The sequence below is a fragment of the Tachysurus fulvidraco genome, chromosome 19 (genome assembly GCF_022655615.1).
Source record: "Tachysurus fulvidraco isolate hzauxx_2018 chromosome 19, HZAU_PFXX_2.0, whole genome shotgun sequence".
In the NCBI taxonomy this organism is placed as follows: Eukaryota; Metazoa; Chordata; class Actinopteri; order Siluriformes; family Bagridae; genus Tachysurus; species Tachysurus fulvidraco.
In genome coordinates, this window is record NC_062536.1 from 17917227 (window position 1) to 17934802 (window position 17576).

Below are 17576 nucleotides of genomic sequence, written 5' to 3' on the forward strand. Positions count from 1 at the left end.
TCTGTGTCTCGTGAACACGTGTGTGTTTGTGTGTACACAGTTCAAGGCAACTTGCCCTCCTTTCTAATGACTACACTCATGGATACTATTTAAAACGCAGATGCGTTCACACCGTATGTCGTCTGATCTGATTTGTTATGCCGGACGTCAAAAATCGCCAATTTTTGTGTTTACAATAAAACAAATATACAATTTGTACAATCGAGCGCAGTACTGGCGTATTCAAGCATTAAGTTGCCGGATAATGTTTAATTCAAACAAACAATCTCTAAATACATAAACAAACAAACAAACAAACAAACAAACAAAAAAAACGCCTCCAAGTGCACAATGTGATGTTTGACTGTTGATATCTGTTTTTTCCTCGCATGGGTTCCCTTACCACTGCTATGCTGAGGACACAACTTTTATTCTCCTTCCCACCCTCAGGTACCACGGCTTCTGTTCAGATCTCAGCATGTCTGGCAGACGTATCGTGGTGGCTCATGGGTTGAAACTCGATCACGGCAAAACTGATCATCCCAGGCTATTCTATCTTCCATAATGCAGCTACATGACTTGTTTTCAACCTGCCTAAGTTCTCCACACCACCCCACTGCTGCGCTCTGAACCTCTGAACAAGTCAGATTCAAAACACTGATGTTTGCCTACAAAGCCAAAAGTGGACCAGCTCTCTCTCACCTCAAAGCCCTCATCACTCCTCACACCGCACCTCGCTTCCTCAAATCTACCAGCACTGCTCGACTGCTGCCGCCATTTTCTGTTTTGACACCGAGGTGGTGAAATGAACTTCCCCTGGATGTCCAAACAGCTCATTCGCTGACATAAGACCTACTTCTTTGATATCTCATGTATATGTATTAAAAAAAATCCCTGAACTGTTAAAGGCTGATGGTGTCCCAAGTCTGTAACCTAGTGAACCATTCATTCATTCATTCATCCATTCTCTACCGCTTGTCCGAACTTCTCGGGTCACGGGGTCAGGCGTCATCGGGCATCAAGGCAGGATACACCCTGGACGGAGTGCCAACCCATCACAGGGCACACACACACTCTCATTCACTCACACACACACTACGGACATTTTTCCAGAGATGCCAATCAACCTACCATGCATGTCTTTGGACCGGGGGAGGAAATCGGAGTACCTGGAGGAAACCCCCGAGGCACGGGGAGAACATGCAAACTCCTCACACACAAGGCGGAGGTGGGAATCGAACCCCCAACCCTGGAGGTGTGTAGAGCTTTTTTCTGCCGATAAACTTCCCCTGTGTTTTATACAGTATTTTAGTCCCAGATACACAAAACAAAGGAATTTCAAACTGGGGATTGACGGTAAAGAAGTTCATCATCCTTCGGTACTCCAGCCTTTATTAATATCACCTTCTGACCTGAGTGCTGCTGTTGTGCTGCTTTGTGGGCTATTTCTAAACCCAATAGTGACACATTCGCACAACACCACCTGCATCCTAACACGTCAAAGTCACTGGTGTAGAGAGATTGATCCACAACCCCCAAGTACCTGCTTAGTCATAGGTTCTGATGATTGGGGTAAAGGACTATCAAATGACTGTAATTATAAACCTACAAAGGGCATTTATAGACAGGTGATAAATTAAGCTAAAACTCAATAAAGTGTATAAGAAAGGTGTTTGGCACACTAATGCCCCTTTCCCACCGAGGCAGTTTGAGTGCAGGTTCAGAGCCTAATGTAGAACCAGTTCTTTCTTTTTCGACACCCAAAGCACCGGCTCTGAACCAGGAAAAGTGGTAGCACCAAAATGTTGCTGGTCTAGACTTAAGAACCGCTTGCGTCAGGAGCTATGGGAGGGGCTGGGGGCGGGGCTACTGTTAGCGCATTTGATAATGTACCTTTAGTATACTAATGTTTAATACACTTTTACTTTACTGCGATATGATCAGTTATCAGCACACATGATAGTAGGTAGCTACATGCTAAGGCTAACTTTTTTCTGTGTTAATGATAAAATAATAATAATACAGATTTATACAGATTACATGGAGCCGCACGTACACGTTGGATTCGCCGCGTTTGGGTGTTAATGTAGGTTCACAAAGCCATGAGCATTAACAGTAAAGCAACATCCGCCATTGTTGTGTTTGTGTTTGTTGCTGATGCACTAACGTTGCTGTGTAACGTGACACGTATACAGTGACGTCACACTCTCTAACCGATGGAAAGGCAAACCGGTTCTTAGAAGGTTCGCCAGTGGAACCAACTTTGAACCAGCACCAGCACTAGCTCTGAACCAGCACCCGGTTCTGTTTGGTGGAAAAGGGGTACACGAGTCACCAGAAGAGTTCCTTGAAGAACTCAGAGCTTCTTGTTATAGATTCTACAAGTTTCTGGATCAGACTCTGATCAAGCATCTGAGGGACGTGCTGGAGAAACTACCTAGGAGGCTGTACTCCCTAACCTAAGGGATCTACTGCTAATGTCTTAGCACTAGACACCATAGAACAGAGGTCTTGTAGAATCCATGATTAGCCATTGACAAGTCCATGCCCTTACACAATAATATATTAGCTAACATAATAAACAGCAGGGATAATTTCTATATAATACGGCTGAAAGCTGTATCACGATATCAGTGTTTCATATCGGTCGATATCGATAATTATTGATAATTTTTATGACCCCTTTAAAATAAGGACCAGGAAAAAAATATCTTACATGTAAACATTATTATTTTAAACTTAACCTTCCTCTGATCAGAATCCCCTCAGTTATTAAGACAGAAATCTCAACAACCAGGAAAACCCAAATAATTACAATGTAAACATGAGTCTAAAGTCACAATGAACACTTAACTATTATCTCTAAACATTTAATGTGCAAAATGAAAGAAAATGTAAGAAATGCTTAATAAAGTGTAATAAAATAGTGCAAACTGTTAAATATAAACAGAGAAACCTGAGAATTTAGTGCAAGTTTAGTGCTATTGCATAATTAGCATAACTACGGTCAGACTTATAATATCCAAAAAAACTGCCATACTGGCGAGCTGACTTTTCTCTTTTATTTGCAATTTCCTGGCTCGCTGCGGCTCATTTTCTGCTCATCAGTCGCCGGTTACTGAAGAGGAATCCAGCAGACCAGCTCGAGACAACGATATGGCACAACCACATGATACTGTTAACGTTTTATCAAACGCATTTTTTATGGATATCGATCATGTGTCTATCGCGATACATATCGTTATCGTTTTATCGCCCGGCCCTACTATATAATAGTGTTCTTTATTGTGAAAATCCATCTGTTATTCTGTTTCTCGGTAATGAATTGAAGGCTGTTTATCTGTTTAAACATGAATGACACCGAGTGCAGCTTTTAGATCAATTCTGATAAACGAACACGTTTAAAAAAAAGCTTTTGATGTGATAAACTGATCATCGTGGTCCAGATGCCATGATATTGGACAGTGAGATGTGGCACGTTACTTAAAATAAGTCGGTCACGTATTTGGAGGCTTGAGCATCAAAAAAACCCACAATTTTAGAAAACGAAGAAGTAAAATGTAGCTGAATTGACTGAAAAAAAAAGCACTTGCCTGAACCTGAGGGTAATTAGAGGGAGGTTAACGAGCTCGACTTGTCTAATGAGGCGTGAGTCAGACTGCTACTGGAAACGATTTTCTACCATCAGCAATTTTTAAGCGGATAGTTTCTTTAGTTGTGAATAATTCATGATCTGTATTTACGCCAGCGACAGTCCTGAAACTCCCCCACTCGGTTGCCATTTTTGCTCTATTTCTGGTTCATTTCTTTCACACCACATATATAGCACAAGACTCCAGAATGCTGACATTACGGCAGCTCACGGACAAACAGACACCTTCTACCCATCTCTCTCCGATTCCTCCCTTTCACTGCAAGCACCACTGACTCTGAAGCGACTCATCGTTAATTATAAGGTCTGCGGAAGTCCGTGTTGGTGAGCGTGAACAAATCTTCTGCGCTGGTGATCACGATCAGGGTTTACAACACCGCGGTTCGTTCTGCATCTCAACAACTGGCTGTTTTTAGCTCTTCCTCGACAGTCGCTGGATCGCTCTATTGCTCAGTCTTACTCTCTCTCTCTCTCTCATGGAAACTCCTGTTCGGAGTGTGATGGCTCTATTCTGGGAAGAGTGGGGGTGTGTTTCTGGTTTCCAGGAAGGGAACCGGAGCAGGGTCAGCATGTGGGAGAGATGAATACAGCCCCGGAGAGAAGAGAAGACGACAGGAAGACAAACCTGCTGGTATTCATGACACTTGTCGCTGAGAGCTTTGGAACAGAATGCTAAAGCCAAAGATGGTTTTTTGTTCACAGATCAGCCTTACATCATTATTTTTCACTCTATTCACTCGGTAAAAATTCAAATCTAGACCAATTAATAACGAATCCTCTTTAACAACAGATCTAACTGTTGGAAGAGTTGTATCTTCCCTGACTCTGAGTAAGAGGGAAGACTGTTTGCTTACGCCTGCAGTTTTTATTTCTGATGACATAATAATCCAGGAGCTGATCAGTGCGTCCTAAAGGAATAACCAATGCGGTGTGACGGAGCTTCATACGCTCTTTTGTCAGCCAGCTTATGATTAAAAAAAGCATGAAAAATAACATTTATCTTTACACGCCTACTAAAAAAACAACAATTCACCTCCTGACCAAAGCAACACAGTGCTGTCGATTGTCACACATCGAGAGTGACAGTCACGCATCTGAGTCTTTTCTCACGCTCTCCCGCCACACATCGTATTTGTCACGCAGAAAAACTTTTTGACTATTTATCATATATTTAATAAGCCGCAGCGCCCGAAACGTATCAGTCCGCACCGCTGTCTCTATGGAAACGGGCAGGAATCAAGCACGTCTCAGTTCTTAGTCGAGCCTGACACTTATCAGCCAATCAAAAAAAAGGAGGCTACACAACAGCCAATCAGAAAATAGCACTATTGTATCTGGGGAAGATTTAACGAAACAAAAAAGGCAACAAACACTTACAATAAACAACACCTGTCATAATCTCTCTCTCTCTTTATTTTTTGTATGTGTGGGTGGGGTGGGGTGGGGGGGTTATGTCAAGCTTGCCTGTCTTCAAAACTTGAGAGCCCTGGCAACATATGGGCTAAAGCTTCGGTATATAAAAGCGAATGTTGTTAGTGAGAGAATATAAGAAGACTCCTCCGACGTCCCAGACGGTAGCCAAGACGTAAAGGCCTGATGGGGCACCTTGGAGGGACAGAAATAAACGCGACACGAGCAGCGCCTCAGCCACAGTCTGACTAGACTAATGAGGCGAGGCTGAAGTTGGGGGAAAAGTTCCCAGGGGTACAAACACACACAGCTCCTTTTGCCTGTGCCCCAGTTCCTTTTCTGAGTGTCATTAAAATCCCCGAGCTGGTCGAGCTGGACGACCTCAATTAGGTCACGGCAAAATACATTCTGCAATCCAAAAAAACCTCGTCGACCCAAGAACCTTAAAGTGTGCCGTAACAAACAGATGCACTTGGGTTCTCTTATATTCACACTGAAAGCCAGCAGCTCTTATTCGACAAGACGTGACATCGAGTTAACGGATTCGTGCGACACACTGGAACAGTGAGGAACGACACAGCGAAGTCTGGCTTTTAGCGCAGCTCGTCAAACATCTAGACTTTACAGAGCGACCTTTCGGCAACCCCGGCAGCTCCAGTGTCCACACAACCCCCATCCCGCCGCTCAAGCTTCTCCAAATGCCACAGGGACCTGTCGCTTCCTGTCTTGGAGAAGGTCAAAGCATTAACGGCATCTGTAAGCTCGGTTGCACCACAAACCCCAGCCCTCCCTCCTCACCTCCTATCCTTCTTTCTCACTAGGACCTTGAAACCTTGGACTTGTTAAATTTGCACACTTTAGAAACAAAATTCATCCAGTCTGTGCATTTGTGTACTGCTGATCTGAGTGGTGTGGACTGTCTAATGTTTATACCTTGTTTGGGACGTGAGAATGAGGGACAGGGACTGTAATTACAACACAGCTCAACAAAAACATGACAGGAGCGAGCAAGACAGTGGTTTTCCTTGATTATCACGTACGATGTTTAAAATAAGCACAGAGTGACAAGGGACTGATGATCGATATGCAAGAGGAGAATTATGGGTAGCTTTTTACACCTGGTCACTTCCTGCGTTTTCTGTGATCAGATAGCTATCCGATGGTAAAAAGACCAGGTCTAAATGCCCTCCAAAATGTTTTGGAGACGGATATAAATCCGATGGTACAAACCCCTTCAGGAGGTGGTCTGGGACGCGTTTCAGATGAAACTGGACAGGTGTAAATGAATGTGGTTGTTCAAGCCACATACGTCAGCGCTATACTCCTCCCAAACGGAAGTATGTCACTCACAGGTGATCTTTCACCTTGTCGGGTCTTAAAACGCGCTGCTGCAGCCAGCGATAATGCAGCAAACAGTAAATGCTGTTTTTTGTAGCATAACCGTCGTAACCAGTTTTTTTCGTCTTCTTTTTGATCGCGTTCTGAGAACCCACAACCTTAGGGTTAGGAGTCAAACTCTCTAACCATTAGGACACGACCCCCCCCTCTAAATATCTGAGAGCGCTCCTACTTCAGCTTAAAGATTTCTAATGAGGAATCTTATCTTAAGAGTAATTCAGGTCTCAGATCAACTCTGAACAAGGAAAACAGAACGACTTTTATCTTCGAGAGGAGGCGGAGCTAAACCTGTTACCAGGTGACACATTCTTTTGAAGACCGTGATTGGTTGTCCGATAATAAAAAAAATAGGAGCGCTTTTAAAATCCGCTCCATTATAAACCATCACTTGGTCTCTACGTTATGATATTTGAGACTATATCATGTAGGGATTACGTTCATGACCGATCATATTACAGATTCCCTAACGTCTGTGTGTTATAAATGTTATAATTATGTTATAAATGTAATCCTCTTAAAAGTCCTCCTCACTTTTCCTAACACTTTTTAACCTTATGAGCTCTCTTAAGGGTTAAGACACTTTATGAATAACTTCTTTACAAGGATCTTATTTTATTGTAATTACAAATGGCGCCCACATTGTTACTTACGTTATTTTAGCTTTAAACAGAAGCTCCGTCTCCAACCTTTGTCATCTTTTTCCACTGAAACTTAATAACTTTACATAGGAAAACTTTCCTTATAATAAAAAACCACCTCTGACTGCTACCTTCTGTACCGTTCCATAAATAGAAACAGAAGGTGCCACCCTATTAAATACCACATCTATTTTTCTTATATAATATAAAACGTATTATTGCTCAGAATCATGGGAGCCCGATGACACACAAATCCCTGTGCAAATTGTTTCCATGGTAACAATAGCACAGACTTGTTAAGAATTTAGCAGTGCTGGGTTTTTTTGGTACAATTATTCAAAACACACAAATCTTGTGCTTTCACACTTGCTGCGTCAAGCTTGAGTGAAAATGAAGTCCCCTGAAGGCCGTCCTACTAAACTGCGTTAGTGTGGCTCACTGCCTGTCTGTCCGGTTGGGAAAAACAGGCTTGATGAATAGTGCGAGGGCGCCGTTCCTCCTGAGATCAGCCCGGTGAGCGATCAATAGAGTAGTAGCGCTGCCTGGCACATGGGCTCGCACATCAATCAGCATCGAGCGCCTGGTACTTTGCCTCCTTCTCACTGACAGCATCCTCCATGCTGGCCTGCGCATGTGCCATAACTGCCTGTTACTCTTGGCAGATGGGCCACAGGGACAAGTGTACTGCCTGGCATGAATATCTGGCACTAGGGAAGCTCTATCGTGGGTAGTGGAGATGGAAGAAATGAAAAAAGCGTGTTATCTTTGCTTACAGAGGGGAGGAAGCGACAGGCCGATTCAAGCTGATGAAAATCACAGAGACCAAGTTAATAAACCAGAGGAAGTGCACGTCCTCGCTGTCTGTGTAATCGGAGCAGTTTGTCCTGGGTTGTCGACACCCCTCCCCTCGCATCACTTTAAAACCCCACATGCCCCTCTTAGACAAATGCCGCATGCTATAATCTAAATGTGGCACTGAAATAATCAACACCTTGCTCTCGTGAGTCCTCAGACGCCACAGAAACAGAAGAGCGTCCTGCTTTCTTTGCTGACTCACACCGCAGCACTCCGGTGCCTCACAGTGGCCAGAGTTGGTTCTGAGCGTGCACCTGTTACAGAGAGCGCACAGTCTGAAGAATGGTCCACGGGGTGAAGAAAGGAACACCGTGTTCCTGAAGGAACTATGTATGGAAAAGATCAGAACCTGTGTGTCATGGACGCGATAGGCGTGCTGATGCCTTAACTCATAAACCTGCTAGTACTTGTAGACACTAATAATAACGCATGAAGGCCTGTAGTGTGGCCAAATTAAAAGAAAAGGAAATGTGTTAACCATCACCAGCCTCCAGGAGAGCTTCAAAGCACCTTTTTATAGATTCTACAATTTCAGAACAGCATTGAAGCAACATGCAATGTTCCTCTAAGATATTCCTTCAGGTGGCACTTTAATAATGGCTGTGTAGAATTCTCAAGTGTTGCTCCAACCTGTCTAAATATGAACACCATAGCGTATTTTCTACATCATCTCCTGCAAACCATCCCATGTGGCCTGTGATTGGAGGCAGGATCATCCTAGAAGAGTGAGATGAAACCACTGTACTATTTCTCATGTGTCTCCTGTCTAAATGGCTCCATCTACTTTCAATAGATCACATAGCACTACTGACAGTAGCCTGTCCTACACAGTGGCTTGGAACAAACTTGAATCATGAGTATAGTATCACGGGTAGCAGAAGTGCATGAAGAGGTCCGTTTTATACTTACTCTTTTCTGAGCTGATCAAGTTAATGACTTGTTTTATTGCAATAGTGTCTGGTTTGTGTAGTGCACATGTAGGCATGTGGTAGCCTAGTGTTAGGGCCTTAACTGCTCAGGTGTATAAAAAAAATTTAGAATGCAAGTCGCTCTGGATATAAGGATACCTGTCAAATGCTGGAAATGTAAATGTGTTGTGTGTTAGAATACCATACTGATTATATTTACACACAAATATATATATATATATATATAAATTAAATAACCTGATACTGGACCTTATCCAAAGACAGAAAACCACCAAGTTTTAGCAAAATAATTTTAATGATTTTACAAATTTATATACAAATTATACATGTATCTCCATAAACACAGTGCATCAGAGTACAATGACCAGGATAAAATAAAGTTACCCCAGGTCTGAAGACTGGGAGCCTTTCGGCCTCAGGACCTTCTGACCTCAGAAAGTTCAGCTGAAAGTCTTCAGCGGTGGAGCAGCAGACCTGAAAAAGTCTCTCGAACACAGAGGCACAGCAAAACACCACAACACACAGACATGTAGACATAGTGCATACACACCATTGTGGAGCAGGTTTACCTGTGCGCCCAGGTGTCTTAGCAGGCGTGGGCGTGGCTTACACTCTGACGCAGAGCCACGAGCCTCCCGCTGAGCGTCGCTGTGAGACAAGGAGAGCCAACAGATGAACCCTTGTACGTATACAATGTGTCAGCAAAAACAGACAAAACCTTTTTAAACGGCAACAGAATACAAGTGGGTAACAAATTTGAGTTACAAGGGCTCACATCAGGTTTAAATCGGTTCAGCTTCAGGATTTTCGTGTTTTTTCTCTCCCTTCTTCCCTTTCCAAGATGGCGGCCGTCAAAATGGCGTCGATTCTGCGCATGCGTGTCGCTGTGAGACAAGGACAGCAACAGATGAACCCTTGTACGTATACAATGCGTCAGCAAAACCTTTGTAAAACACAGTAACAATACACGTGGGTAACAAATTTGAGTTACAAGGCTCACATCCGATTTAAATCGGTTTAGCTTTAGAATTCTCGTCTTTTTCCCTTTCCAAGATGGCGGCCGTCAAAATGGCGTCGATTCTGCGCATGCGTGTCGCTGTGAGACAAGGACAGCCAACAGATGAGCCCTTGTACGTATACAATGCGTCAGCAAAACCTTTGTAAAAACACAGTAACAATACACGTGGGTAACAAATTTGAGTTACAAGGCTCACATCAGATTTAAATCGGTTCAGCTTCAGGATTTTCTTGCGTTTCCTTTTTGCCCTTTCCAAGATGGCGGCCGTTAAAATGGCGACGATTCTTCAAACCTCATTGTGAAAGAAAACGCTCTCGAAATCGCGGCGCTGAAAGTCCATGGTGTCTTGGTCCGTGTAGGCAGACGTGTAAGAGTACGTGTGTGCGTGTCGAGACGCAGTGATGTTCAGCTCACTGTAGACGAGCTCCATCAGGTACTGTGTGGTGTTTGTGGGCGCCATGGCTCCTGCCGGCAGCTTGTGTCCACACACAGGGCCGGGAATACCTCGTGTGGGTTTCCTATGCGATCTTCCGACGTGTTTCCGAGCCCCAGCTTTCACCCCACACGAGTACACCGACTTCTTTCTCCCCCATCTGTTTGTATTCGCTTGCTTTCTCTTTTCCGTCGCCATGGCAACAACAACGCACATATCGAACAGAACGAACGAACCCTAGACGAGTTTTGATGGCGTTTAAAACGCGAACTGAGACCAAACGTGAAGCTGTCGGTCGCTGCGTCGTCTCAACGATTCTGTCGCGTTAAACCTGCTGCGTCACGTATAACCGTTAGAAGCAGGAGGAAGTGACGAAAATAAGTGACTTGACCAATCAGACGCGTCTTTATTTTTCTTCGGCGGATATTTTGTCAGTGATTTGACGTGCTTTTACCGCCCCCTAGTGTCCGGGCGTGTCTTAGAAAAACAGAACCCTGTTACAAAAACTGTTTTATTCATAAATTAACATCATAATGAAATTAACTGGATATTTAAAAAAAATCTAAACAGTAGAAGACAGTATTTTTAACGATGTGTGTTTTATTTATTTGTTTACGCTAATTTTTTAAAGCTCTTTTCCTTATATATTTCAACTGGACTATCTATCTATCTATCTGTCTGTCTGTCTGTCAATCTGTCTGTCTGTCTGTCTGTCAATATATTTACCTGTCTATCTTTCTATCTGTTTGTATGTCTGTCTATCAGTCTGTTTGTTTATCAATCTGTCTCCATGTAGCTACACAAAAGAATGCAATTTCACGTTCAAAATTTTAATTGTGATTCATTTTATCATCTACACACACACATATATATATATATATGTACACACACACACACACACACACACATATATATATATAATCAGAATGCAATGTAACCGGAAGTCTAACAGCTCCTTTGGGGCGCTTGAAGAAGCAGGGCATTCGGTAAATTCCAGGGGTTTCGGTACCACGGCGTAAAGTGGGCGTTTCCCGGAGGTCTTGGAAAAACGCCCTCTTTCAAAAAAAAAAAAAAGAAAGTAAGAAAGAAACAAAAGAGCATACTACGAAGGGCAAAACAGTCATACAGGTAGATTTATTTTAGAAACCAAATAAACAACCAAAAACTGGTTATGGTTAGGGCTAGAGTTAGGGTTAGATTGTCAAATAGGCCACGCCTACCCGGTGACGCAATATCTGTTACGCTGTTCTGAAATCCCTGGAAATAAGTGCATCCCCTTGAAGCAGAGTGAGTGAGTGCGTGAGGGCGCCATTTTGTACGAAGTCCCCTTGTTGTGGGACACTAGACCACTTCGCGCCGGCAGGAAACACAACTTTTTAGGCATGGATCACGCCTTTTATGTGGTGCAGTCGCCACCGGAAGATCCCACCATAAGCCCGGATTTTACTTATAAGAGTAAGTAGACGGAAAATCGACACGTTTTCCTGCGTATTAAGGATTTTGTTGTTTTCCTCTCTTGTTATTGCGCGCGCGCACCACGGCGGCGGCCATGTTGACTAGCCTAGCGAGTCGACTCCTGAGCCGCCTCGCGCACTCCATTCATGGCGTCGGTGTAACGGCTCACGGGGTCTGATGAGTATACAGAAATGTAGCTTCTACTTTAAATGTGTCTCAATAAACCCGTGCGGATACAGAACAACACACACACACACACACACACACACACACACACGGTACAAACCGGTATAACCTCCTTAAGTCTCCCCATGTTTAAAGTGAGTCACGAGTCACTGAGGCGCCGCTTAGCAACAAACTGTTGTGATTTCATTCACATCCGCTTTACTAAACGTTCATGTGGAATATAATCACTATACATTATAATAACACGTGGAATTAAGGCACAGCAACAGAGACAATAATCAGTCTACATCTATTTAAAGTATCGTTTATTATTATTTATTTATTAGCGTTTTGTTTTTTTCTTTTAGAACTATATTTGGGAAAAAAATTGTAGAACCTTATAAAAGTTTAAAGGAAGGTTTCTAATTATTTTTATTATTTTACACGACTTTTTATATCGAGTCCCAAATGTCAGGATTATATACGTATATATATATATATATATATATATATATATATATATATATATATATATATACGTATATATACGTATATATGTGTGTTTAAAAAAAAACCTAAAATAAAAGTTTCCATTTATAAATGTAAACATTTAATAATAATATGTTAAAATAGGTTAAAATAAAAGGTTCCATTTTATAATGCTCCATTTACATTTCGAAGTCCCAAATGTCAAGAGTATATATATATATATATATATATATATATATATATATATATATATATATATATATATATATAACATTATATTATATGTAAACACGTTTAAAAAAAATCCGAAAATAAAAAATATTAAAACTATGTTTGATAAAACTATGTCGACCAGATAAACGTTGTCAAAATTTATGATGGACAAATCTAGAATATCATTTTATATTATATTTTATTTTTATATTATAAAACTAGAATATCATTTTATTTTTAATTTTTGTTTTTACCATTGTATTTATTTATTTATTAGCCACAATATAAGCCAAAACCAAATCAATAACAATTTACTTTTTACTTTTATCTAAATTAAATTACCACTGTTGTTGTTGTTGTTGTTGTTGTTTAATTGACTTTGTAAATGTATTTCACGAGTTTAAATGAAAACAGTTGAATGTTACTAGTTTTATTGTTAGAAAATAATTCAGAAAAAATTCCATATAACTGATCGTAATTTAGAAATAAAGCCATTGTAAAAGTAATAAGTGTAGAGAACATAGAAAATAGTCCAGGGTTGCCAGGTCTGTGTAAACTCACCAATGTATATTTATTACTGAAAGCCTGCTTTCCTAAAACTAACACTGAAACTTACTTACGATCTGTTTTAAAACAAAAAAAGTAAAAAATTCTGTATGATATATTATCGGTTAGTAAAGGTTTACACAGAAAGTGCGTTGTGTATTAATTAGAGGAATCAATTGAATTGGAAACAAAACAAATCAAACCGCATATTAATCTTATGCATGTACGCCGAACATACAAGTGGTTCTCGACATCTCAGAATTCTCTCTTTAGTTATCTTCGACGTGGTGGAAATATGTCATGAATAATACAGGAATTCAGACAAACTGTGTATTTTAAAGTTTTTTTTTGTGTAGTAAAACTCTCTATTCTGTTTCCTCTCAAGTGTCTGAAGCCGAGTTGGTGAAGTTTGTGAGGTTACGCGCCGCCAACGATGCTCTGTTCACTGGAAAAAGGAACACCTCAGTCATTGCTTGGAGGTATAAACAGTGTCACTATAAGCCTGAAATCACACACATGTGCGAGTGGACATAAGGGTTAGTGTTACTTTTGGAGGCAAGTGGACAGAAAGATAGGGTGCCAAAACATTTGGAGGCAAGTAGAGACGAGCATGTGACGTCATCCGAATACTCCTGAGGAAGTTCCCCTCATTGTTCTGAGTGTTTTGATATGTCACATGTCCATGTTGTAAAAAGTTTTTTGATTTTGCGTATTTTGGGGTTGCGGGACAACCGGAAGGCCAGTCGGTACACCAATGTAAACCTTTGTCCAGAGTATCACCCTAAAGGAGCTGGCCGAGTTCGGTGTAGATAGCTCTAAAGCTTGCCGAGTTATAAACCTCCAAAGGTTATAATGGGAGTCTATGGGAAAAAAAGGCCAATTTGAGACCCGGTACCGGAAGTACCGGTACTCGGATCGCTTAGAAAAGGAATAGCAACAAACTTCAGACCGGAGTCTACAACATATCTGAATTTGGTGCATGTGGCTCGAAAGCTCTAGGCCACATTAAATTTTATAAATTTTTGTCTAAGCTTAAATAGTAAACCAGAATGTTGGCTTCTACAAAGCGACACAATTATAAGACATTCACTTGCATAATAACAGAGGTATATGTGTGTTATAAGCTTTGTGTATGTTTGTGTTACAGGGCCATCTTGAAAGAGATGGGGATCCACAGGAAGATGTCGACCAGTCAGGCCAGGAAGAAATGGGAAAATCTCAAAAAGAAATACAAGGTAGACGTTTACAAGATTAATCTGGTGTCTTTTTTTTTTTTTTTTTTTTTTTAACACCCAACAGCATCGGACATATCGTCGCCCCGTCGTTCCTTAACATCTCATCTCATACCGTAACCTCGGTTTCACCAGGTAAAACGATGCACCTTGTTAATTACAGAATGATAAAGATTTGGATGAGCGAGTTGTCAGGAAAAAACTACCACAACACTGACACTATGTTCCTGTGAGCAGGTGATGAGTCTTTTATGTCCCCTATGGGGGGACACATAAAAGTGTTTTTAGTTCCTGGGAGAAATGGCGGAGAAACACAAATCATATAAGGCACTGATTAATTGGTAAAGAATGCCGACCGTGTTAGTGACGTATTTCTCAGCAACAGCGGCGATATCTAGTACTGTCTGAGCTTTATTCAGCTTGGTAACGTTTATACACACACACACACACACACACACACACACACACATAACGAGAGATGAAGCAAATATTCAGACTTTCGTTTTTCTGTATCTGTAAATGCTACTAAGTAGTCCAGGGTTGCCAGGTCTGTGGTAACCCTGAAGAAGCAGATTAAAACTAAAACAATAAGGTATTCTGGTATTTCATGCCTCTTTTCCACCGGAAAGAACCGGGTGCTGGTTCAGAGTTGGTTCCACTGGTGAACCTTCTAAGAACCGGTTTGCCTTTCCACCGGTTAGAGAGCATCACAGAGCCGAGTGTGACGTCACTGTATACGTGTCATGTTACACAGCAGCGTTAGCACAGCAGCAACAAACACAAACACAACAACAATGGCGGATGTTGCTTTACTGTTAATGCTCATGGCTTTGTGAACCTACATTAACACCCAAACGCGGCGAATAAAACGTGTACATGCAGCTCTGTGTAATCTGTATAAACGGAGGTTGTAATCGAGAAAGTACATAACGTTATTTTATCATTAACACAGAAATAAGTTAGCCTTAGCATGTAGCTACCTACTATCATGTGTGCTGATAATGTATCATATTGCGGTAAAGTAAAAGTGTATTAAACATCAGTATACTTAAGGTACATTATCAAAGGCGCTAACAGTAGCCCCGCCCCCAGCCCCGCCCACAGCTCCTGACACAAGCGGTTCTTAAGTCTAGACCAGCAACATTTTGGTGCTACTTAAGAACCACTTTTCCTGGTTCAGAGCCAGTGCTTTGGGTGTCGAAACAGAAAGAACTGGGTTCTACATTAGGCTCCGAACCTGCACTCAAACTGCCTCGGTGGGAAAGGGGCATTAGAGAGGTTAGGGTTGTTGGTCCTTTCAGAAAAATGGGAACTAGGAGCCTGTGCTTCTGATCTGTTCACTCATTATGGCCTTAAAGCCTCTGATCAGCATTCGTTACTGAATCGAGTGGATGTTGGTTTCGACCATCAGCTTCGATGTTAATGTGACACTGAACAATAAGCTTTGCTACTGGGAAAACAAGCAAATATTTACATTGTTTAGATATTTTGTTATGTTTCAATGTCTGTTATTTCGTCATCAAACCTAAGGATTATATGTAAGCAGTGTTATTTCATTGTGTGGTGGTTAGTTTAGGTCTGAAATCCTGTCTCGTTCCTTTTGTCGTTCCTCTCACAGGAAATGAAGAACCCTCCACCAGGCATCACGGTGAACCCGACCAACTGGCAGTGGTTCTCCCTGATGGATGACGCCATGGAGGGCAGGCTGAATGACAGTGAGGCCATGGTGTCCACCATGTCGCTGGGTGAGGACAGCGAATACCGCCCCGACAGACCGCGGAGACGAGGCCGCGATGGGTTCCGCAGCGACATCGAGCTCCTGGTCGACGGAGAAGACACCGGGCTCTCGGGGGACACGGGACGAGAGCTGGGCAGCGACCGAGATGACATGGAGCACGAGAGGACGCTGATCGACAGCGACCGGTCGGCTCTAGAGAGCGAGAGGATGGTCCTGGAACGAGAGAAGATGGTCCTGGACAGGGAGAGAGCTGGGCTGGAGAGAGAGCTTGCCGCTCTGGACCGAGACAGAGCGTCTCTGGAGAGGGAGAAGGCTGCCGTGGAGCGGGACAGAGCCTCTGTGGAGCACGAGCGTGCTCAGCTGGAGAAGAAGAGGGCTGAGATGGACAGAGAGAGAGCAAGGCTGGAGAGAGACAGAGCAGCACTGGAGAGACAGAGAGCAGGTTTCGGAGGAGACATAATCGACAATCAGGAGGCACCTGAGAAATCGCCGGAGGGAGAAATGGAGCTAGCGTCCGTACAGAGGAGACAGAAATTCCTCGATTTATTTGAGAAGTTGATCGAAAACTTTTGAAAGCTTTCCGATTTAAAGAATCGGTGTCTTCTTACCATGATTGTAAATTTAATTTTTATTTTTTTTTGTTGTTGGAAGATGCTGTATGTTTTGCTTGAAGGCTTTTTTTTTTTTGTGGTATCCTAACGATGTGAACGGTAGACATGTCCCAGACGTGTTCAGGGTTCGAAGCTAGAGTTCTCTTCAAATGAAAAACGTTAAGCCACCTCTGTTTTGAAGAGGTCTTCCAGACAACTTTTATTACATTGTGGTATTTCCATACAAAGCACATCTCGCCCTTCACACAGTACAATAACTCTGAAGCGTTAACTTGAAGGCTTTTTGCCCCATGGACAAAAAACAAAGGTTTTTTTTTTGATTAATATATCAAATATTGCAGTTCATGTGGAAAAAAAATCAAGATTTACGTTTTTATATTACAATACAGACTTTACAACAAAAATGTTTATGTGGATGCTTCTTTTATTGCATTAGATAATAAATTTTACCTTTCCAAAAATTCAGCAAGCACCAGCTGTGACTGATTTTGTGCTCCAAAGATTAAAAGAAAAAAAAATTATATGAATATTAACAATATATCATTTATTTATTTTTACAAAACACATCTGTCCGGTTCTCATCAGTCCAGAAAAGAAAAACAAGTAACATACATTAAAGGTTTGAGTTTTTACCCTTCCAACATTTTTCTGATTATTATTTTTTTTTATTCCAGATTTCTTGAATCTGATTTGTTCTTAAATATTCAGACATCCGTCATCTTTCTTTGTCATGTTTAACGATTAAACATGTTAAATGAGGTTTGTGTATTGCACGTGTCGGGGGGTTAAGAAACCTTACTGAGAGGAACAACTTG

General features: G+C 41.8%; 1 protein-coding gene and 1 long non-coding RNA gene across 4 annotated transcripts; one reads left to right on the forward strand and one right to left on the reverse strand.

Annotated features, from left to right (window-relative positions):
- Nucleotides 1–9137: 9137 nt before the first annotated feature.
- LOC125139624 lies at nt 9138–11161 on the reverse strand. 2 transcript variants are annotated; one of them, XR_007138682.1, is made up of 3 exons: nt 10076–10681; nt 9637–9957; nt 9138–9509 (listed from the first exon to the last, which is right to left on the reverse strand). It is a non-coding gene; the product is annotated as an uncharacterized LOC125139624 (long non-coding RNA). The 2 variants fall into 2 exon arrangements; XR_007138681.1 differs by having other exon boundaries at nt 9637–11161.
- Nucleotides 11162–11556: 395 nt separating this feature from the next.
- Nucleotides 11557–17520, forward strand: si:dkeyp-38g8.5 (uncharacterized protein LOC568385 homolog). 2 transcript variants are annotated; one of them, XM_027160326.2, is made up of 4 exons: nt 11557–11767; nt 13566–13659; nt 14328–14415; nt 16031–17520. In XM_027160326.2, exons 1-4 carry the CDS (start codon nt 11695–11697, stop codon nt 16721–16723), a joined length of 948 nt encoding a protein of 315 aa, XP_027016127.1. In that variant the 5' UTR covers nt 11557–11694; the 3' UTR covers nt 16724–17520. The 2 variants fall into 2 exon arrangements, with proteins under 2 accessions (XP_027016127.1, XP_027016128.1); XM_027160327.2 differs by lacking the exon at nt 11557–11767 and adding an exon at nt 12233–12251.
- The last annotated feature ends 56 nt before the right edge of the window (nt 17521–17576 follow it).